The following is a 22,681-nucleotide window of genomic DNA, read 5'->3' as shown; positions in this document are numbered from 1 at the left end:
CCCTGGCCTCCCATGGCACTGCCTTTGGGGCCTCGACCTTAGGAGCCCCAGGGCCTCCCCTCTTTCAAGCCCATTCTGCACCCCCTCAAAGACCCAGCCTCCGTGTGGGGTGCACCTCTGCTCTTGTCTCAGCTCCAGACTCTGGGTGTTCCCCAAAGCTCAGCCCACCGTAAGGGAGGGAGATGGGGTCCAGGGCATGATGTCCATGCTGTCTGCAGCCGTGCTGCCTGGTTCCTTGCTCTGGTTTAAATCTTTAAATCTAGCCGATAGTCCGGGCAGGCAACATGTAAAGAAGAGACTGGGCCAAGAAACAGTTGTAGACTTTATTCCCCTCACTCTTCTCACTCACCCACCTGCTGTTCCCCACACACCCTGTGGCTGTGGGGTGGCCACAGATGACCAGACATCGGGGGCCCACAGGCCTGGGCACAGCCATGCTGCCACTGCTGTGAGGGGCACTGTGGCAGCACATGCCAGAGTCAGAGGCTCAAGCTCTAAGGCCAGTCCCAGATCCCAGAACTGTGATCATGGGGCTGGAGGCCCCCCTCTGGCCCAAGACCAGAGAGCCCTGGGGAAGCTGGGGCAGGGACAGGCCCAGGTTCCGGACCTGAGATCTGGCCAACGGGGCTGAGAAGTCCGGATGGACAGACCTCCTCACGGCCGAATCCCAGTGGCGGTGATGAGCTAAGCCCCTCCCCACCACCTACTGACAGCCCTGGGGTTGGGTAGGAAGCCCCAGCGCCCTCAGTCCAATATCCAGGTGCTTACTTTTGAAAAAAGGAAATGGAGAAGCTGGTAAAACAAGAACCCCGTCGACACTGGCACTGCTGAGGTTCCATTATTGCTTCAGGCCCCCGAGGTCTGGCTGGAAGGGTGCTCCCACCCAGTGGCCCAAGGGAAAGAGAGCATTTAGCACCAGGGACATGGGGCTCCTGTCCCCACTGGGATGGGGCCTCCCAGGAGAGGACTTGGCTGCACCCACCTATACAGCTCCAAGACCATTGTGACCGGAGCTCAGCCTGCTGTCGGGACCCCTCTCCTGCCCTCAGAGGGAAGATAGAAAAGAACAGGGAACCCAAGTCTTAGGACAGGGGTTCACAACCAGCTCCCCCAACCCCCCAGTCTCTGGCCTCTGCTTGTCAAAGTCTGGCCTGACAGACCAGGGGCCCCGCCTGGCCAGGCCCCCAGGCTTGCTAAGGCTGCAGTGGGGCTGGCTGGTGACAAGGCCACCAGCCCCTAGGGTAGGGTAGACCCTGGTGTCAGTGACAGGGGGTTGGGGAACCCATGGGGGTCCCGGCCTAAAGCCCATCGCGGGGAGATCAACCTTTTTTTGGAAAATGTGAGCCAGCTCTGAAGAGCTGCCAGGCACTGGGACCAGAGGTTAGACATAGCAAGGGTGGGGGCGTGGGGGGGAGGGTCCCTGAGGACATCACGGAAGCCCAGAGATTAGAGGTACAAGAGAGGGAAAGAGCTACAGTAACGCAGGGCCCTGGGAGGCCCAGCCTTGGGGTGGGAGCCAGACAAGAAGCCTTCCTCTCGGGGAGGGGCCCACGGTCGGTCCGGGAGGACGGCAGGGGCCCCAGAGGGTGAGTCTGTAGGCTCTGGTTTGTACTGCTCCTGCTGCAGCCACCAAATCAAATGAGCCAGGGCACTGCCTGCTCCACGCCCAGAGAGCGAGCAGGCTGTGCGGCTTGGATTATAGACCCTCAAATCACTCGGGCTCCTTGGGCCTGCCCACATCTGTACAGAATAAAGTGCTTCGTTTATTGATGATTAAAATGTGCCCAACCCCCTGCCCCAGCGCCGTGGGCCTCACAAGGAGGTCAGTGGGGTTCTAACCCCCTCAGCCCTTAGGCCGATGGGGCCCAGTCCCCCCACCACCCCCCTGGGGCTCAGGCCTGCTCCCACTCCAGCCATGCTGGGAAGGCGGTGGTATGGGGGTAGTCGTGGGGGTTTAAGGTGCAAAGAGTATAACAAACAAAACCGTATAAACACAATAGGAAAGAGCTTAACTAGGAAACGTGTAGCTTATGGAACCTTCCTCCCCATTTTAAGGGCAGGAATAAAGATGTTAAATGACAACAAAAAAGGGTGACCTGTTAGTGCTGGCCTCATGCAGGCAAGCATCGGGCACAGGCAGGGACTCCCCTAGGACCCGGGCCTGACCGTGCAGGCTCCTCAGGCTCCTCTCACTAACAATGCCACAGGCACCCGCCACCAATGCAGCGGCCCAGAGGGACAAGGGTGCTGGACACCAGCCATGGGCAGGTTGTGGCGGGGCCAGGAGAGGATGAGGCCTGGCATTGCCTTCAGGGAGCATGATGGACAGACACACACATCTCCTCTCGCGTGGGAGACAGGGCCGGGACAGCTGGTGAGGGGCGGGTGCTGTGACCAGCAGCTCTGCCCTCTGGCCCCGAAAGCACCTTGAAACCTCGGAACACTTGTCCAGGCCTCCCCCTGGGGGCCACCCATTTGCAGGGGCTCCTTGACTGTAGCCCCTGGGAGCTGGTGCCGGGGGAGCCGACCCATCGCCCACCCCAGGCCTCTCCCCAGCATCTTGAGTGAGGCCCAGGGACCTCAGTGCAGCCTGGTGCAGGTCGGGGACCCCTGTGCTTGCTGGCAGGGTGATGGGTGGGGAAAGCAAATGCCGGGGTCCAGCCCCTGCCTGCCCCACTCCACATGGCACAGAGCTGGGTCTGAAGTCTTCACGCCTCACCAGGCCCCACCCAGCACGCTCCTGGGCATTCAGTCTCAAGCCCCTGCCTCGGTGTCCACAGTCCTCAGACTGAGTCCACAACTGCTCCCGGGGGAGGGGGGGCTGGCACCCCAACCCTTTTAGGACAAGGAAGCAAGTTAGGGGACACGGGAGGCAGGGAGGAGCCCGAGGCTGGCCCAGGCTCAACCTGAACAACCCCTCAGCTCAAGCCTCAGCGGAGTGACCAGTCACACCTGCGCTCCAGGCCGCCCCTTCCCCTGTCCCTGCTGCCTCCAACGCCCCCCTCACCTGGAGGGGGTACTGCAAAGCGTTTCCTCTCTTTTTCCTTCACTTCCAAAAAAGGGGAAAGGCTTCAAGGAGTCCCTGAAAGGGGGCCCTTGGGAGTGAGGTGTCCTCCACCAGCTCTGGGGGGCAGCCAGCCTGCACCCTGGCCGGGCTGGTGTGTCGCTCCCGCTGGCCCCGGGCTCCAGGTCCTGCGTGTGCAGGTCAGGGCTGGTTGTTGGCGCTCATCCTCCCGCCGCTGCTGTTGGCCGAGGTGGGGAAGAGTGGAGGCGGGGCCGGCAGGTGGGGCGGCGGGGGCAGGGTGGGGGGCAGCCCCGGGAGCAGGGGCGGGGCGGGAGCCTGAGGCTGGGTGGGGGGCAGGCCTGGCGCCGAGGGGGGCCCGTCGCCGGCCAGCGGGTGGCTGACGCGGAAGCACTTCTCCTTGTGGGCCTTGAGCATGTTGGAGAAGCGGAAGCGCTGGCCGCACACGTCGCACGGGTAGGGCTTCTCGCCCGTGTGGGTGCGCCGGTGCCGCTTCATGTTGGGCCGGCTGGTGAAGCTCTTGCCGCAGATCTCGCAGATGTACGGCTTCTCCCCTGGGGGACGGCAGCGGGCAGCGGGGTGTCACTGGAGGGTGCCCCACCCCGGCCGGGGCCAGCCTCCCTGCCTCCATGGGTCCACAGCGCGGCTGGGCCCTGGCGGGCTCGGATCTCCCACCCCCAGCCGCTCTGTCCCAGCCGCACCCAACCTGGGAGGCGGGGAGAATGGCCCCCAGCCTCAGGGGGGTAAGAAGTCCCAGGGTGAGGAGGGGCGGGGCCATCGCGGGCATCCTGGGCAGGGCTGAGAAGGGGGCCCCTGCCTGGTAAGGAACCCCCCCTCCCGGGCAGCAGGGCGGCCGTACCTGTGTGGGTCTTCATGTGCTCGTCGAAGTACTGCTTCATGTTGAAGTCCTTGCCACACCACTGGCACATGAACTGCTTGTGGCCGATGTGGATGCTCATGTGTGAGCGCAGCTGGTACTTGTACTGGAAGCGCTCGTTGCAGTTCTGTGGGTGGGTGGGTTGGGGTGAGGCCAGGGGCAGAGCGGGGAGCAGCCTTCAGGGAGGGAGGCACTGGCCCTGCCTCCTGGGGCGGAGCAGTGTCGGGGCAGAGGTGAGAAGCCAGGGGGTCCAGGGCACAGGTGGGAATAGGGGCCAGGAAGTGGGAAAAGGCCACAGGGTGGGGGCGGGCCTCAAGATGAAAGCCCTCCCCGCCCCCACCCTTCTGTTGTTAGGCCCCTCCCCCCCCACACCTGCAGCGCCATCTCCCCAGAAAGCCTACACCCCCCTCCCCGGTCCAGCCCAGGCAGACTCCCCCCCTGGCTGTGGGGTTGGGGTTAGGGGTGGAATGGCAGAGTGCGGTGGTGGGGGCAGCCGGCGGGTGGCCAGGAAAGGATGGAGTGGGAAGCAAGGGCCACAGACATCAGAGGGAGGGCCCCTCTCTTTCAGAACCCTGTACCCCTGGCCTTTAGACAGCTGCTGTCCCTGCCCCCTGCCCTGCCCTGGAGCCCCGGGGCAGGGGGAGCAGGGAGCTCACCTCACAGCGGAAGGGCTTCTCCCCCGAGTGCTGCAGCGAGTGCACCTTGAGAGACATGCTCCGTTTGAAGGACTTCCCGCAGGTCTCGCAGGTGAAGGGCATGTCCTTGGTGTGAGCTACGGGGCGTGCACAGGGCGGTCACAGCTCTGGGGGACCCCGCCTGCCCTGGGGCCTGCCCCACAGGCTCTGTCCCAGGACAGGGGGCGGCCCCCAGACAGGCCCCCTTCCCCGTGGGCTCCTTCTCCATCTGCTCTGAAGGCTGGTCCGACAAGTGTGGAAGGAAACCCTTGTGGTTCTTTAGCCTCTGAAATAGCCAAGGCTGCCTCACCCTCCAAAATTTGGGATGGAAGGACCCCAATGGGACTGGCCTCAGCTCAGGTCCTGGCCCAGCCGGGCTCCCTGCACGGCCTCGGCGGGCCTCAGTGTCTTCCCCTACAAAAGGAGGCTAGGGGTGGTACTGTGCCCACCGTGGGGGCTTTCCAGGGGGTGACACCTCTAAAAGTTAGCGGCACTCCCCCCAGAACCCATGGATAGATGAAGCAGATCTCGGAGGAAGTAACTGGAGGCAGGGAGGACCCCCGCAGAGCTCAGGGCTGGTGAACCTGAGCCCAGGAAGGGCCACCAATCCTGTTTCACCCCAGCATCTCCTGGCTGAGACCTAGGCCCAGGGTCCCAGGTCCCAGGCAGTTCATGCAGGAGGCCCCCAGCACCGTCTGGTGGAGAAAGGGGGTAAGGCCCACCTTGGCCACCATTCCCTTAGCCCCGTGGTCGGCAAAATGCGGCTCGCGAGCCACACGCGGCTTTTTGGCCCCTTGAGTGTGGCTCTTCCTAAGCCTTAGGAGCACCCTAATTAAATTAATAACAATGTACCTACCTATAGAGTTTAAGTTTAAAAAATTTGGCTCAAAAGAAATTTCAATCGTTGTACTGTTGATATTTGGCTCTGTTGACTAATGAGTTTGCTGACCACTGCCTTAGCCCAAGTCTATGAGCAGGCTAGGAAGGGAGGGCCAGCCATGCCCAAGGCAGAGGGGAGGCCCCACACACACTTGGGGAGCCTCCTCACTGTGTCCAGGCGTGACCCGGGGGAAGGGTTGCATTCAGAAGAGCCTGAAGCCCTGTGAGGACCCGAAGGTAAGAAAGAGTCAGAGGCACAGCTGTCCTCAAACTGAGGCAGGGCCTGTGCAGATGGATTCTGGTCCCCGTCTGCCATCTCGTCCAGGAGTCCTTGTGTAGCGTGCAACCTGCCCAGGCCACACCTGGCACTGCAACCAGCTACCCCAGGCCTCCCCGCCAGAGGGGCCCTCTCACCCCTCCACACTGCCCTTGGATGTGGAGTCCTTCCCAGCACACCCACCAGCTGGCCAGCTCTGCCCTCAGGCGCCTCCCGCAGGGCTAGACTCACCCACCATGTGCTTGCGCACATGGGCCATGGTGTAGAACTTCTTCTCGCAGATCTCACACGAGAACTTCTTCTCCGCGTAGCCGTGCACAATCTTGTTATGCTCGTGGAGGGACCACAGCTTCTTAAAAGCTTTGCCGCATGTCACACACTGTGGGGCGAGAGGACTTTAGGCCCTGAGTTCTGAGTCGAGTCAGGACTGTGTGACAAAGGACAAGTCGCTGCCCCTCTCTGGGCCTTTTTTTCACCTGAATTGTGCTGGAGAGAGAGCCCTTGAGACCAAGGACCCGTGAGATCTGATATCCTGGGACTTGGGGGTAGGAGCTCCCTAAACACCCACCCACCACCCAGGACAGCAGCCTGGTCCCCTCTTCATCCTTGAACTTAACTAGAACTTCTCCCAGGAGGCCCCTCTTCTGAGCTCATCCTCCCGCTGCGGTTGGAGGGGAGACACCTGGCTGGCTGAAGGGCCACAGAGGGTGTGGAGAAGCCCCTCTGAGATAACAGGTCCGGACAGAGTTGGGCCATTATCTCTGCAGCCTCCTCCCCTGCCGGGACCCATGCCCTGATACCATGGAGATCACCAAGGAGATAGGTCTCAAAGGGTTGCTGTGGGAAAGGGGGGGGGGGAGAGGGCGGGCAGCGCTGCAGAAGGTACCAGCTCCCATGGGCAGGGCAGGGTGGTGGGAAACTTGAGGTCCTCCTCTTCCCCTGAACCCTCCTCCTGCCTATCCCTGCAGGACACCCCCAGAGGCCTGGAGGCAAGGCCAGGGCTCGAGCGGAAATTGGGTCAGGGTGGTCAGGTTGCCCGGGTCGGAAGGAGCACAAGTATCTTTCCCCTTCAGAGGGAGGCTCAAGTGTGTGGCAGGGGGAGAGCCAAAGACCAGCCCAGCAGGCAGGCAAGTGGGAACAGGTACTGGAAGGTGGAGCAGGAGACCAGGTAACCCCCAGGTAACACTTTCTCCACAGGGCACTGCAATTAGCAATTAGTTCAGGCAATTAGCACCTGCCTACCTGCGGCCTCACCTCACCACCGCTCAGCCACAAAGGTAAAAGCCAGCCTGGCTGGCCCTGCGCGGCCCACATCTGAGAGGCCAGGCTGGCGTCGACTTGGGCTGGCCCCACGCCTGGCAGCCAGCCCCGTTGCCACTTGGCCCAGCAGCCTCTGCTCTTCCCAAATTTCTCATCCAGTCCCTCTTCCCCAGGCCCAGGCCAGCTGGCATCTCCAAAGAGCTGAATGCAGGGACTCCTTCCTGCCCAGCTGCCCCTTACTCGCCCTTTGTGGCGAGTGGAAAATGGCACCCCACTCTGGGTAAATGCCTCCTCCCTTCATCTATGCTTTTGTGCACTGCCCATCTGTGAGACTATACACAGTGGCCCCGCTGGCCGTAGGGTAGCCCTAAGGATTTGCTAAAACACTGACTCATCCCTCCTCACAGCTGGCTGTCCCCAGTCTCATGTGCTCAGGCAACTCTCTCCTCTCATCCTCCCAACCGCGTTCCCTGGGCCCTCTGGCCGAGGGCACTGCTTGTTCTAGTCTTATCTGCACATCTTCCCAAGTGTCAAAGCCCAGAGCTCTCCGACTCCTCCCAAAAGCTCTCCTTGACGTTCTTGCCAACCTGGACCCCAGCTGGGCCCGCTGTCCAGGGGGCTGAGTCTGGTCTCCCCAGACTGTGTGGGCCATGCAGGCAGCAGGACCCAGGATGTCCAGGGCCCAGCTCTGGCCTGGCCCCGCCTGGCTGGCTGCGGCCTCAGCTGGCCTTCGGCCCTGTCCCGCCCCGTCCACCCATGAGGCGGCCTGAGACCCACCTGGATGTTGCGCTCGCAGTCCGTCTGCCGGTGCAGCAGCAGCTCGCTCTCCAGCAGGAAGCGCTTGCCACACTGGTCGCAGATCTGCATGCGGCTGTGGGTCACATTCATGTGTTTCTCCAGGTACCAGCGGTTGTTGAACACGCGCGGGCACTTCTGGCACGGGTGGTGCTGTTTCTCCTCCAGCTTCACCTTGGCCCCCAGCCCATCAGTGGCCTGTGACCCTCGTGCTGGCGCCGGGGCCGCTCCGGGGGGCTGCTTGGGCCTCTTGCCACCCTGCCTGGCCTCCTCGGGCTCCGGGGGTGCCCGGCGCTGGGCATTCTCCCGGGACCGCGTGGCCATGCGACTGTGGGGAAGGGGCTCTGCCCGGCTGCCCCTGCGCCCCGCTGGCCCCTGTCTGACCCCCACCTCCTCTTCCTCCTCTCCCTCCTCCTCCTCCGAGCTGTCCTGATCCTGCTCACTCTGTCCTTCCTCTTCCTCCTCCTCGTCCTCCTCCTGTTCACTGTGCCCTTCCTCCTCCTCCTCTTCCTCCTCCCCCTCCCCCTGACTACCACCTTCCTCCTCCTCCTCCTCCCCTCCACTGCCACCGCCCTCCTCCCCTACTTCCTCCTCTTCCTCATTGTCGTCCTCCTCCTCCTCCTCCTCCTCCTCCTCCTCCTCCTCGTGTCTTTGCAGCCCGTCCTCCCGGCCCAGCACCATGGTGGCCGGGCCTGTGGCAGCACCCGGCTTCCCCTCGGGCGTCGTGGACACGTGCAGTGTCTGGTTGTTGAGGTTCACCTCCACGATGATCTGGGACTGCTCCTGGTGGCTGTAGGTGCCGGATCCCCCAAGCTCTTCCTCCAACTCCTCCCCGCTCTCCAGCTTGCACAGGCTGGCCGGGGGCCCGCCAGCCTCCTCCACGCTGCTCTCCTTCTCCTCCTTGAAGAAGGGCTGGGCTGGCCCAAGGGTGGCAGGCACGGTGCCACCTGCAGTCCCTGCCCCGTCCTCCACGCGCACAGAGTAGGGGTCAGGGCCCTCTCGGGCGTAGATCTTGGGCAGGCCCGGGGTATCGGCCTCCTGCTTGATGTCACAGTAGTAGGGTGGCGGGGCTGGGGTGCAGCTGGCAGCTGGCTGGGTCAGGGCCACAGCGCTGGGGCCCGGGGGGCCGAGGGAGCGGGCGTCCAGCAGCTCCTGGCAGGACGCGGCGATGTCCGCCATCTGCAGCAACGAGGCAGCGCTGAGCACCTCGTGGACGTTGGCCGCGTTGACCAGCAGCTTGGACGTGTAGATGAAGTTGAGGATCTGCTGCAGGCCGCCGGGTGCCAGCGCCTCCAGGGACAGCTCCACACGCTGCAGCTGCTTGTTCTGGGTGAAGAGCGAGTGAAAGAACTGGCTGTAGGCGGCCAGCACGCCCTTGTGCGCCGGGAAGACACTGCACTGGGGCACCAGCACCAGGTCCACGTCGCAGAGGTCAGGCTGGAAGAGGCGCTGCTCATTCAGACGGCCCATCAAGCAGGCAAAGTGCAGGGCCACGTCCTCCACCAGCGAGAACTCGGCCGCCGGTGAGTCGGTTGTCTTCTCAACCAGCAACTGTGGGGCAGGGGGCAGGGGGCAGAGGGCAGAGGTCAGGTCAAGGCCAGCATAGCCCCTGCATTGCCCACGCCCACCGTCCAGGAGGCAGCCCACCCTTCACTCCTGGCTCCACGTTACAAAAAAGGAGCCAAAGCTCCAGCAGGAGGAGGAAGAACCAGGATTCAAGCTCGAGTCAAGTCAGCTGCCCTCAGAGCTCAATTTCTGATCATGACTTTCTGAGGCCAAAGATCAGTTAACTTTTCTGGGCCTCCAGCTCTCCTGTTGTGAAACAGGAAGTCATCGGGGAAAGAGAGAGGAAGTGGGGGACTCAGTGTCCAGGTGTGCCAGAGGCCTAGGTTTCCCGGGATGCGGGACTCTCAGTGCTAAAAGCAGGGCTATCGGGGGCACACGGGACTGGGTGGTCACCCCAGCCAGGACATGGGCATTTCCTGAGCTCCAGGGATTCGCTCCCCCTCAAGTCACTTGCACAAATAAAACCAAGCCCGCCCAACTACAGACACCTTGCGAACAGAAGTCAGGCTTACTCGCTCACTGCCCAGCCTCTGGCTACTGGACCCCTCACCTTACCAACAGTGGGTGCTGCAACAGCAGCCGGCGTGGCTCAGTGGTTGAGCATCTACCTATGAACCAGGAGGTCACGGTTCGATTCCTGGTCAGGGCACATGCCCGGGTTGCAGGCTTGATACCCAGTGTGGGGCGTGCAGGAGGCAGCTGATCAATCATCCTCTCTCATCATTGATGTTTCTCTCTCTCTCTCCCTCTCCTTTCCTCTCTGATATCTATATCTATATCTATATCTATATCTATATCTATATCTATATCTATATCTATCTATCTATCTATCTATCTATCTATCTATCTATCTATCTATATGTCAACCTTCTGTGAAGAAATCCATGCCCAGGGCCTGTGACTTCTCCCTACCCGCTCCTGCTGCCCTGCGAAAGGCAGCTAGTGAGGTCGGGCATCACAGGCTTAATCTTCCCTGGCTCCACCACAGTGGCTCCCCGAAAGGTGGGCGGCACAGACAAGCAGGCTTCCCAGTCCCTTGTATGGGTCCAGCACACAGCGGATGCTCAATTAGTATCTGCTGACTGCCTACCTGGCTGCACCAACCCCAAAGGTTCCAGGTTCTGACCCTCCTCGGATCCTGTCCAGCCCGGTCAGACCATCCGATATTTGAGGACCTTGGCCCACAGCCACAAAGCCATCAGCTCCCCTCCCCCAAGCACCTCTGCGAAGGCCCTAGGATGAAACCTGGGTCCCATCCATGCATAGCCCTCTCTGCCCCCCCCCCCCCCAATGCCCATCCTTCCACTGCTCAGGCAGCAGTAGGTGGGCACACACTGGGCAGGGAGGTATGTGGGGGGTGTCTATCCTCAACTTCTCAGTCACCTGAATGAGAATCTGCCCTGGGCTTCAGAATGGGCCTCAAGTTGCCACCAGGGACAACCTACTCCCAGACCTGGCCTGGGCCCCACCCTCCACACCCAGCAGCCCAGGGCAGCACCCACCCCACACTCACTCAGATCCCACTCTGGCCAGGCCTTGGCCATGAACAGCATCTTCCTGGAGTTCTCCCCATGCGTCCTGCCCCCCAGCCAAGAAGCTACCCATTTGCCCCTCTGTCTCAGGGCTGCTAGCCTGTCCAGGCCTGGCCCATCTAACTGGGATATGGTGCCAAGCACCTCCCATTTCCCTCCCCTGACTCAGTCTAACTCATCTTCTGGGACCAACTCCTGGTGCACAGATGGGGAGACTGAGGCTCAGAATGAGAGTCCCAGGTGAGCAGTAGCAGAGCCCTTGGCCTCCCAATTTTCTAAGGCCACCTTTCCCCGCTGGGCTGGACACTACTCCATGTTGATGGAGTTCTTGACCTTTAATGACTTAAAAAGCAGGAAGCGGTGTCCAGGGACCCTGTCACCCAGGGGACCAGCTGTGCTTCCTCAGACGCCCCCTGCACCCCACCTCCTCCCCAGAGCTGCTGCCACCTGTAGGTGAGGGGTCAGGGTGCAACTTAGGGGCTCCTTAGGGCCTCCGGTAGCCAGATAGTGGCAGAGAAAGTGGTTTGGAAAAGGGCTGGCCAAAGCCTGGCCTGTTGGGGGGAGCCCACCCAAGGCCACTGGGCCCCCATCCACCCACTCCTCCTTCACAGAATGCCCTCCAGTGCCTGCTTTCCATGGAGAAAGGGCAGTGCCCAACCTTCCTGTGTGCAGGTCTGGACCCAGGTCCCAGGCAAGGCCTGGCCAGGGCCCCGTGGCTTCAGCAGAGGAGGAGGGGTTAGCCTGGAGGGTAGTGCTGCCCCAAAGACTCCATTCACAAGGCAGTACCCCGGCTCAGCCAGCACCTCCTGGTCTCTGAGGACTGAGCACTGTGACTGGACTCCTTTGAGAAGGCACACAGACGCTGCCTGAGTCCATCACTGGCAGCCCTTCAGCAGGCACAGCTGCCCCCTAGCCTGGCTCCTTCCACCCGGGCCCACCAGCTGTGCCCGCCTCCCCAGCCAGATGTGCCCGCTCCCTGAAGCTACAGATGCCCCTCCCCATCTGGCTGTGCCAGATGCAGTCACACACCCCACCCCAAGCCCAGGCCAGCCAGGCTGAGATGCTGGAGGAGGGGGGTGGTCAGGAGGGGTTTCATGCCCTCCAACTCCAGCCCCCAAGTAAGGCTGGGGGAAACCAGGTGCCAGGGATACCTGTCCAGGTGCTCACCCAGGTCGCAGCTTCTGCGCCTGAAGGATACTCTGCCTCATGGCCGGGAAGCCACTGGCTCCCTCACCTGCCCCAGCACCTCCCAGGATGAAACCTGGGCTCCATCTCCACCCCCACCCCCACCCCCAGGACGATCCTTCCAGGGCAGGCAGCAGTGGGTGGGCCCAGTCTGAGCAAGGGGCACAGGCTCGTGACTTCCAGGCTCCTCCTTTGGGGGAGGAGGGGTGTCTATTCCAATCTCCTCTGAGCTTATGCCTCCCTCCTTCCCGGGGAAACAGGCCCAGAGAGGGCGGGGGACCAGCCCAAGGTCACACAGTAGTTTGGACTGGAGCCGCGGGAGACCCCCCGACACACCCCGCGGGGCCCGGGCACCCTGAATCCCTAGGCGGGGCGGTTCGGATGCCCACGTGTCCCAAGGCCCAGGCGGGAATCCGACCTCCCCCTCTCCCCCTCCCCCAGTCCGAGGGCGGCGCCGTCCGGGCTCAGGGCAGCGCCCCCTTCCGCCAGTGCCCAGCAAGACCTCATCCTCTCGCGCCCCGGCCCCCACCCCAGGAATTTAACCCCCTTCCCGCCGAGGCCCGCACCGGAGCGCCGCATTCCAGGCGGAGACCCAGGAAAAGGGGTTCTGGGATCCGGAAAGGTCCCTCCGAACCCTGCACCCCGAGCCGGCGGGCCGTGCGCTCGGGAGGGCGGAGGGGGGCAGGTGGGCGGATAAGCGGGGGGACAGGCAGGGCCTGGCGTACCATGGTGCCGTGGCGCTGGGGGCTCACAGGGCCCCGCGGGATCGCGCTGCCCCCGGCGGCCGGGCCGGGGCCGCTCCATGAAGCGCCGCGCTGGGGGCCGCCCCCGCGCAGGGCCCCGCGACCATGGCCCCCGGGGGCGCGGCCGGGCGGGCGGAGGCGCAGGGCCGCGGCGAGTCCAGCCGCCGAGCAGCTGCGGCCCCAGAGCCTCGGGCGCGGCGGGCGGGGGGCGCGGGGCGCCGATTGGAGCCCGCGCGTCAGCTGGGGCCGCCGTCTGGACGCTTAAAGGGCCAGGCCGCCCTGCGTGCCGGCTGCGGGCGCGGACACGCGTGGAGTGCGCCCTCCCGGCGCTGCCCGCTCGGCCTCGGGCCTCCGGGGCCCGCCGCCAGGCCCCGCGCCTCGCATGCCAGCGGATGGACCCCGGCCCCACGCTCCCACGCTGAGCCCCCTTTCCGCCGCCGCCGCCGGGAAGTTCGTCCGGGAGTCTAACCTCCGTGCCCTCCAGCTGCGCCACGGAGGCGGAGTCGGAGCGGGAGGCGGCCCCGAGATGGAGAGGCTGGCGCGCCCGCCCCCCAACCAGCTGCAGAAAAGCTTCCACCTGCTCCCCAGGGCGATCCCACGCTGAGGAGCAGAACCGGCACCCTGGCCGCTCACCGCCCCCACCCTCTGGCCTGGGCTGCTCTGATTCGAGGGTGAGTCTGGGATCTCCAACTCGCGGAGCCCCGCACCCCTCCCGCAGGGCAGCCCAGGGCTCCTTTTGCTCTCTGCTTGCAGGACTGGGTGCCGGTGGCCCCATACCTACCGGTGGTCGCTGCACAGCCCCGCCTAGGGCAGGAGATAACAACACCCGGACCACCGCTGGAGGAGCGATCCAAGCCTCTCAGGTGACTGGCCCCGGACCAGGAGGAGAGACAAGGGGGTGGGTCCGGAGGCCCAGGCCCACGGTGCCCCCAGCCCTGCGGCCTCCTCGCTCAGTCTCTGCTGGGGAGAGGCAGCCAGGCCTGCGGAATGCTGCTCTGGCATGGACACCAGTGGGGGCAGGGGGCTGGCTGTGCTGGCAGGAAGCGACAGAGGAACGCTGCCAGGCTGAGCAGGCAGCCGAATGAGGACCACAGGGCTCTGGGCTTGGCAGGGCCACCATTGTGGAGAGGGGGCCTCTGTGGGTCTCTCATGTGGCCACGTCATCATTCAGATGCACCACCCCACCGCACCCCAAGTTGACTGCAGCCCCACATTTGGTCCCCTCCCAGTGCCCCCTCCTGACAGTCCCACTCAATCCCCCTGCCCCTCCCCACACACATGCACCTGTGCTTACACACCATCCCATGCCCAGCTGCAGCAGTATCCCCCGCGTATGCCGTCTTACTCATGGGTGGGCAGGGACTCTAGGGCCTGTGCAGAGTGACTTGGTTCTGGATGCCAGGGGAAAATGGAGCAGAGGCCAGATCCCAGGCAGACACCATCCTGCAGTCCGATGGTTGGTCCTTCAAGATTGTATGGGCCTCCCCTAAGACCAAAATGGGAAGATCCCTGAGTAGGGCATCTCAAAGCCAGAGAGAAAACAGCTCAGGGGCAAAGATGGGGTGACCAAAAAGTGCCAAGAGAAAGGGGAGGAATGCACACAGCCAGATGGAGGGGTGGGAGAGACCCTGGTGGAAAAAGAGATGGGAAGAGAGGAAGGGGCATGGATGGGGACACGCCTCCAGAGGCAGCCACTGCAGACATTTTGCACTTCAGTAGCCCTGGTAGGTGCATAACAACTGGCTTAGCTCACAGAGGTCTTGGGCGAAGGCCAGGCCACAGCAGCTTACATGCCACACCAGCCCACCACGCAGGGCTGCCTCTGCCTCTCCATCCCCGCCCACTTCTCATCTGACTCAGTGGATCCTGGCCCCATCCTGGGAGGTGGCAAGGAATCGTGTAGCCTCTGGTTAGATAAGGACAGCCAGGCCCCAGCATCAGGAGCCGGGAAAGGAGGCCGGGCAAGGTGGCCTCCCCCACGGCTGGGAGGAGCCTGGCAGAGAGGACTTCAGGGACACTCCTGGGCCCACTTCCCAGTCATGGCTTGGCAGGCCAGCATGACCAAGGTAGGGCTGCTGGCCCCCTTGGGATTGGCCTATGTTGCAGCAGTCAAGCCAAAGGAGGGGCTAGAGGTGGGAGGAGGAGGAGGGGGGGTGAAGGGGGGGGGGTGTCGGTCTCCACGAAGACCCTAGCAGTTCCCCTTGCTTCCATGGCCTCCAACCTATCTGGGGGAGCCCCAGGCAGAGCCTGAGCTCTATGAGAGGCTGTTGGCACTTGGGTCACAAGAGAACTGGAAGGAAGGGGCTGTTTGAGGAGCTTAGCCTGGGCTCAAGTGGAGCTGCTCAGAGCTGAGGCCAGCATGCTGAGGGAGTGCACATCAGCTGGAGCAGAGGAGGGGAAGGGCGCTCCAGGCAGAGGGAGCATCTGCAAGGGCCAGGAGACAGGCCGTTTGATGCCATGGAGTCCAAATTCTTGTCTGGTGGGAGCGCCCAGCCAGATGGAGACAACAGCGTTGCCCTCTGCGCCTTGGCAAGGGCCATGCCATGGGAGCTTCACTCCAGGCTTGGTCAAGGCAGGCTTTCTGGAGAGGGTCGGAGGGACTGGGTTAGTGGGGAGGGGATCCTGGGCCAGGATGGCATGCCCCAGCGGGAAGCCAGGAACTAGTGGGGACCAGGGCAGAGCTTGAGGAGCCTCAGGCACTTGAGGCTGGGTGCTGGCGAGGTCAGCAGCTGTGCCCCTGTCTCTTGAGATCAGCTCACGGTTTTTTCACAACTTCCCTTAGCACCCAGCCCCAAGCTTCTCTCTCATGTTAGGGAGGAAGAACAGACCCAAACAAGCAGCCCCCAGGCTCAGAGATGCCAGACTCACCCCTACCTAACTAAACCTGGAAAGACCAGGATGGTGTGTGTGTGTGTAGGCTCAGCCTCCCTGGACCGTAGAGTTGTGAAGCTGCTGTAGCTGAGATGGGGGAGGAGGGAGGCAGAGTGGCTATTTGGGCTGGCACTTCAGTCCCAGGTCATCCAGGGCCTCCTGCAGCTAAAATCTACCACGAGGCCAGATTCCCTAAGCAAAGGTCTCACTGGCCTCAATGCCTCTGGCTGAATTTGCTTTTATGTTGAAGATATAAAGGACCCCTCTGAGCAACCATTCTGTGGCACAGTCCTTAAGGGTTCTGGCCCAGAGCCAGACTGCCTGGGTTCAAGTTCTGCCTCTTCCTAAAGTTGGGTAACTAGATCAATTGCTTGGCTTTTATAATTCAGCTCCTCCCTCCTGGAACGGGTGAGGATTAAATGCTTAGAACCAAGCACACAGCCACGTAGTTCAGGGAAGCTGGCCCATGGGCTTGCCTCCAGGAGGGTAGGAGGTCCACAGGTTCACATGGAGGGCCGGGCTCAATCATTAATGAGAGGCCTGGGGTCCCTTGACCCATCAGGGTGGGAGAGGATCCTGGATGCAGCTAGGGAGGCCTGGAATGCCAAGGCCATGACGTCTGTGCTGCTGAGGGAATGCAACCTGCTGGTTTGAATTAGGTCCCACCCTCCAGCAGATGTATCCTATTAATGCCAAACTCAGTGGAGGCAAAACATAAGCCACATCCCTCCAATCCCACACCCAGAGATCTATGCACCCCCACCCTGCAGGGCTCTGGGTCAGCTGGGATTTCCCTGCCACCCCACGACCCCACTGAAAGCTATTGGATTTGATTCACACGGAGACAGGGACCAGGGAGCGTTGCCTCTTTCTACTGAAACCTTTGAAAACAGACCACCCCAGCCTCCTGCCCCTTCGTGCAGCTGCTTGCCTCCTCTGTCCTGGGGCAAGCAGGTTCTGTCACTCAGGGCACTCGGCTCCTGTGGCTTCTGTGCAGCAGCCTCTACAGCAGCGGTTCTCAACCTGTGGGTCGCGACCCCTTTGGGGGTCGAACAACCCTTTCACAGAGGTCGCCTAAGATCATCGGAAAACCCATATATAATTACATATTGTTTTTGTGATTAATCACTATGCTTTAATTATGTTCAATTTGTAACAATGAAAATACATCCTGCATATCAGATATTTACATGACGATTCATAACAATAGCAAAGTTACAGTTATGAAGTAGCAACGAAAATAATTTTATGCTTGGGGGTCACCACAACATGAGGAACTGAATTAAAGGGTCGCGGCATTAGGAAGGTTGAGAACCACTGCTCTACAGCATCAAAGAGCTCCCTCCCCAGCTCCTTCCATCACGTTCCTCAGGGGACTCGGGCGCTGCCTTCACTACGGGCAGCAGCGGAGTAGATGCCCTCTCCCAGGCCGCTCACCTGGTCGCAGAGGCTGGCGCGCAGGCTTCTCACTCCGCACGGACTGGGGCCTCCTTTCCCTCCCACAGTGACGTCTGGCCACTGCTCATGGTCGCCTGAGAGGGGCATTTCCTTGGATTATCTCACCTCCTGTTCAAAGCCCAGCTGATTCACAACAGTCAAGACCAAAGCCCTTGACATTTCCCCCAAGACTGCCCAGCTGGTGAAGGTGGTCACTTCAGAAGGGGGATGAAGACGCCAGGCTCAGCAGCCAATGAGACCCCGCAGGAGCCTCACTTGGGGATTTCCCACAGCGACTTGCACATTTCCTTTACATTCTAAAGCAACACATCCAGGCTGGACTATTGTCAGGAACTGCCTGACTTGGGGGTCCTCCTTTACTGAATTTTGAAAATGGAATCTCTACAAGCCTTACTGTGAGGTTATGTTGTATTCACTTAGCAAATACAAATTCTGGAGTGCCGAGGAGGCAAAAGTTAATTGTACTTGCCCTGCGAATCCCCCTGTGGCTGCTATAAATACCCAGTGTTTCCTCCAGGAGAGCGTGCCATGTGCCTGCTGGTGAACCACAGGAGGGAGGGAGGTGTGGAGGCTGGATAGGTGGGTTAGCAGCACCGTGCAAATGGAACGTCACATCCCTTCCTCAGCAAAGACATCTGCGTGCAGGTCACAGCTGGGTGACAGCAGCACAGCCTGGAGGAGCTCGGAGTCAGCAGGGAAGGGGACGTCTCTGCCTGAAGCTCTCGGGCTGCGCCTCCTGCCCCATCACTAATGCTCAGCTACAAGATGAAGGCGCCTCGGAGCTGGGTCAGCAAACACGCGAGCTTTCCTGTTCCACTTCAGAAAGACTAGCTGAAGTGTGGGGAGTAAAGAAAGATGAAACAGACTCCGCCTTAGACTAAGTAGATATTTTAATTTCTACAAGGTCCCCCTTTCAAGTCTTGGGGAATTTAAATGAAGTGTATACAAATTACACATTGCTGATATGTACAAAAGTATTTTCTAGTTTTTAAACAATACCAGCCATATCATGTTTCATTTGCAGTAAACAGGACATTACAAAAACAGTCCAACAATGCATTTTCTATTAAGCACAATACACAACATAATTCAATTTTATTTATAAAATAACTTAAAATACAGAATAATCCCCTTAGGAAGAAAAACTGTCTCTGTAGTTCATTCAGTAAACACACAAGCTGAAGGCTGCAGCCGAGGGCTGTTCTTTTCAATGGAGAAAACAAATGAGGCTTCCAGGGCACACCTCTTCAGGACAGAACTCCACCCGCAGCCCCAGTGGGTGAAGTTACTGCCTGTGGTAGGCAGAATTCTACAGTGCCCCCTCCGCCCCGTATCCATGCCCCAATCCAGGACCCTGTGATGGTATGTTCTATGACCTTAAAATAGGGAGACTAGCTCGGTGGGCTGGATCTAGTCACATGAACCTTAAACCAGAGGAGGAAGGCGGAGAGATCTGAAGCAGGAGGCCTCGATGGCCACCACTGGTTTGAACAGGGAGGGGACACACGGGAAGGAACTGGACCAGCCTTAGGAGCCGAGAGAGGCCCCGACAGAAGCGGAATACTGCTAACCCCCTGAATGAACTCAGAAGCAGCTTCCCTAGAGCCTCCATAGGGGAATGCTGCCCTGCTGGCCCTTGGTTTCAGCCTGTGACACCCTGAGCAGAGAACCCAGCCATACCACGCCAGATTGCGAGCTACAGAACTGGGAGCTAACAAACAGGTATTGTTTTAAGCTGCAAGTTTGGGGTAATTATTTACAAAGCAATAGGAAACCAACACACTGCCCAAGGGTAACTTTTCTTAACATAATTAGATTTGGCAGCTTTTGTTTGGGTTCTAAATGCAGTTATTTCCCACTGAGTATCATTAAAGCAATGTTCTCCACTGTAGGCAACTTTAGAAAGCCCTCATGTGAACCACACCATGTTTTGTATTCACTAGCAAGAACATGTGACTTAAGTCCTGTTTTCTAATGTACTCTTATCTATCAACTTGGCAAACTACTCACCCCTTAACCCTGTTAATGAACCTTTTATGGGTAACGGTTTGAATACATCCAAGATCATCCTTCCACCCTTCAAGGGTTGTCCAATCCCTCCAACGGAGGGCTCTTTCCCACATCCCAAGTACACCAGGCAAGGCCCGGGGTAGGATGGCACAGAGTTCTACATCAGACATCCCATATGCACTTCTTCTGCATACCTGGACTAAACTGGCACTAAGGTGATTAAGTACACTTGTGGAAAAAACTCCAACTAGATAAAACAAAAAATCACACCGGTTTTTACAGGTCAAGTCATTTTTGGAGGAACCACCCCAAACTGAACGTGTAATTTGTACAGTCCCATACACCTCTTTCCCTGTCTGTTGTCCTGGGTTTAGTCATGTCACCAGGGCTTCACTGAGTCAGCGTGGCCACAGCGGAAACAGGAAAACCACTTAGAACCGTCCAACTACGGCTGTGTCTCTTACTTGAAAGACTTAGAAGCCCTGTACAATGTGCGGGATGGAGGCAGGTAGATGTTGGTGGTACTTTGAAGTCCATTCTTCAGTCCACCCTTCCAGAGGCACACATGTCAGCCAAGGAGACTGGCCACACAATCCTGCCTGGCCCAGGAGACCCCCAGCCCACATCATGGCCTGAGAGGACCCCTCCAAATATTCAGTGAATACAGTTGAGAAGGAACCGTGTATGGTGCCAGTGAATAAAAAATAATTTTTTTAAATTTCTCTCTTAAGAGATTGTAACATATAGTATAGAAGAACAACGCCTAAAGAGGCACCAAAAGGTACCAAGCACCAAAGGGTGAAGTGGAGTAGAATGGTTTTCACAGTCTAAACTTCTGAGAGTGCTTATTAGAAAGCACAGGAAGCATGAGGTGCTCAGCCGGTGCACGTACTATAGTTAAGGCTGATTCATTCTTAGCCTCGCCTGCCAACATGAAGTAATACAGACAGCGGGCTGTGTAATGACCACTTTCCTGATCCTCTGAGACAACATAGAAGGAATGAATCAAGAGCCCCAAAGCCACTACCTCATGCTCCTGGCTACCATCAGTATCAATCTAGGTGGTTTGATCTTAAGAGCACATATGTGTTAGACGCTGTAATTGGTATATAAACATTTGGCCACCTTTAATAGTTCTCCACAGGTCTGTGCTTGGCAGCAAATACTGAACCTGAACAATGGGCAAAAAAAACTCTGCATTCTAAGGAACACCTAAGATGGGAGAGAAAACATCTATCTAAAATAATATTGCAAATTATACTAAAATTTCATGGTTTCTTGATTCAAGAAAATGAAATTCACTTCCATAGTTGGCTATTGTACGTAAAATGTGGCATAAAAATATTTTTAGGAGACATATCTGTATTTTAAATTCTGCACACAAATAAATGAACAAGTAACAATTAAGAAGTGCCTATTTTTGAAATTCAGTTCTAATATTGAAATAGAACAACAGACTGCCATTAAGTTTCTTAAACTTTTAAGTTACCAGATATTTACAAATAAGATATAATTCATATCAAAAAGGGGACATTTTCAACTATATCTGCTGCTTTCACTGGGACTCCGGTGATGAGAGTAACTTCGGTCACTTTCACTGTCAGAGCCATAGGATCTACAGCTCCTGTGTAACAAAACAAACACACAGACACCTTTAGCTGTCAATCCGCTGAATTCCTCACCTGAGGATATTTTCCATTGATTTTTAGAGAGAGTGGAAGGGAGGGGGAGAGACAGAAACATGATGTGAGAGAGACACATCGATTGGTTGCCTCCTGCATGTACCACGACTAGAGCCAGGGATCGAGCCTGCAACTGAGATACGTGCCCTTGGCTGAAGTTGAACCCTTGACCCTTCAGTCTGTGGGCCAATGCTCTAACTACTGAGCAAAACTGGCTACTAGGGATGTAGCTTCTTATTTACAAGAGTGGACTGAAGGTGCTGATGTGGTGACACTGGACTTTTCAGAGATGTTTTAAATGACAGATAGTAATATCAAGGTTAAGATAAAATAAAGAAACATTACATCTTGGAAAATTCCTTGAAATCCACTCATGCAAATGAGCAGAGTAATTTTCTATGCTACCCAAATGATCATCAATATTTCATCAGACTGAGGAAGTGCGGGGTATGGAAAGCAAAATGGTGCCCAGTGAGGGCTGAGGGTGTGGGGCACGGACAGGAGCTTTATGATCGTGCGTCAAGAGGACATGGCCAGCATCCAGTTAGTTTGAAAGAGATTCACTGGGAGCCAGTCACTTTGCTAGATACTAGGAACACACACACACAGAAGTGGACCAAGTACTGTTCCTGGGGCTCAAGGATAGTACAGAAGAGTGGCAAGACAAATGACATACACGGGCGTGGGGGTGGCTTATCTCAGGTCAGCAGTCAGGGAGGACTCCCCAGGGGCAGTAGGCTGCAGTGGAGACCTGCAGGCTAAGTGGGGATTGGCCATTTCAAGAGGTAGGAGGGGAGATAGTGGCGTGGGGGTCTCTAGGCAGAAGCAAAGGTTCCAGCACATTAAAGGGGGGGGAGAAAGAAAATCCTGGGCTGGAGGTGTGGGTGGAGAGGCCTGAGGTGCAATGCTAGAACCTGGACGTGTGCCGGAGGGCAGTGTGGATGGAGCCCTTGAAGAGTTTCAAACAGGGAAGTGTCCAGATTACACATAGCATGATATTCTACAAGGATCACCGATTGTCCCTGCCGTGGGTGGGGGAAGGGTATGACCGAAAGTCCCCAGGAAAGGGATATTACAAAAAGTCACCATAACAACTTGCAGTTTTAGGCAAAATGTTACATAAAACATAATATTTATAAATATAATATATAAGAAACACATTTTCCCCCAAATAAATGACAAGATACAAACCTCAATTCTGCTGTTAAAGCAAATAATTATGACATTTTATTATACATTTATTTTTAAAAATTGACAAACTGGCTTTGCTGTTTCTAGCAACAAGCCCTATTTTAAAAAGTGGGCCATGCTTTGGGTGGACTTCTCTCTTTACTCCTTCCAAGAGAAATGTTTGTCTAAGGAAGATGTGAATATTTAAAAATCCATTTTAGAGTCAACATTAACAATAACTCACAAACAATCCCTGGCAACTCTTAATACAAAGGCCACATTTAGTAGCTGCCTGTGGGTTGCTGAAACTCAAGAGGAGGAAAAGGATTTGTCTTAAGAAGATTATGCTTTCTCTCCTAAGTCTACCGCCTCGCACACCCAGTGCCCACAGGCACGTGCAGCGTTCTGGGGAGGGACCCACCTGGACCGCCGGTTGTAGCTTCTGCCTCGGTGGTAACTGTCGCTCCTCTGGCTGCGGCTGCGACTGCGACTCCTGCTGTAGTAGCTATCGTAAGTGTAGGACCTGCTTTAACAGCAACAACAAGCACTAAGGTTTCCTACTCAAGCACTCATATTCCCACTTATTTTTAGGAGCTTCAGGCTGTTTTCTTAGAACATGGGCACTACTTGATGGTGTGAGGCACATGTGCATAACAAGTACTGAGAACATTTAACAAATT

At 58.1% G+C, this 22,681-nt stretch overlaps 2 protein-coding genes and 1 pseudogene across 17 annotated transcripts in view; 1 reads left to right on the top strand and 2 right to left on the bottom strand.

The window, feature by feature from the left end:
* Positions 1-304: 304 nt before the first annotated feature.
* ZBTB47 (zinc finger and BTB domain containing 47) lies at positions 305-14,333 on the bottom strand. 2 transcript variants are annotated; one of them, XM_036333301.1, is made up of 6 exons: positions 13,592-14,333; positions 7,767-9,335; positions 5,961-6,108; positions 4,556-4,671; positions 3,882-4,026; positions 305-3,576 (listed from the first exon to the last, which is right to left on the bottom strand). In XM_036333301.1, the coding sequence occupies exons 2-6, from the start codon at positions 9,252-9,254 to the stop codon at positions 3,206-3,208; spliced, it is 2,268 nt and encodes a 755-aa protein (XP_036189194.1). In that variant the 5' UTR covers positions 9,255-9,335; positions 13,592-14,333; the 3' UTR covers positions 305-3,205. The 2 variants fall into 2 exon arrangements, with proteins under 2 accessions (XP_036189194.1, XP_036189193.1); XM_036333300.1 differs by lacking the exon at positions 13,592-14,333 and adding an exon at positions 12,793-13,251.
* On the top strand, positions 12,916-16,775 carry LOC118668626 (annotated as a pseudogene).
* Positions 16,776-16,917: 142 nt separating this feature from the next.
* NKTR (natural killer cell triggering receptor) overlaps positions 16,918-22,681 on the bottom strand; it is a 38,481-nt gene continuing 32,717 nt past the window's right edge. For 8 of the 15 annotated variants that reach the window (XM_036333285.1, XM_036333290.1, XM_036333284.1 and 5 more), the window contains 2 exons: positions 22,423-22,527; positions 16,918-20,773 (listed from right to left, as the gene is read on the bottom strand). In XM_036333285.1, coding sequence (XP_036189178.1) covers positions 20,686-20,773; positions 22,423-22,527 — 193 coding nt within the window. In that variant the 3' untranslated portion in view covers positions 16,918-20,685. The remainder of the gene's footprint in view (positions 20,774-22,422; positions 22,528-22,681) is intronic. The other 7 variants (XM_036333287.1, XM_036333289.1, XM_036333291.1 and 4 more) reach the window with 4 other exon arrangements.

Source organism: Myotis myotis, unplaced genomic scaffold (assembly GCF_014108235.1).
Source record: "Myotis myotis isolate mMyoMyo1 unplaced genomic scaffold, mMyoMyo1.p scaffold_m19_p_13, whole genome shotgun sequence".
Taxonomy (NCBI): domain Eukaryota; kingdom Metazoa; phylum Chordata; class Mammalia; order Chiroptera; family Vespertilionidae; genus Myotis; species Myotis myotis.
The sequence above is the reverse complement of the archived record's forward strand: the minus strand, read 5'-3'. Positions and strand labels throughout refer to the sequence as shown.

Excerpts from the sequence above, each read along its gene's own strand:
- ZBTB47 (XM_036333300.1), bottom strand. Across the intron at positions 4,672-5,960 it reads TGTGCGCAAGCACATGGTGG|CTCACACCAAGGACATGCCC; the intron begins GTGAGTCTAGCC and ends CACGCCCCGTAG. Across the intron at positions 3,577-3,881 it reads GCACATGAAGACCCACACAG|GGGAGAAGCCGTACATCTGC; the intron begins GTACGGCCGCCC and ends GCCGTCCCCCAG.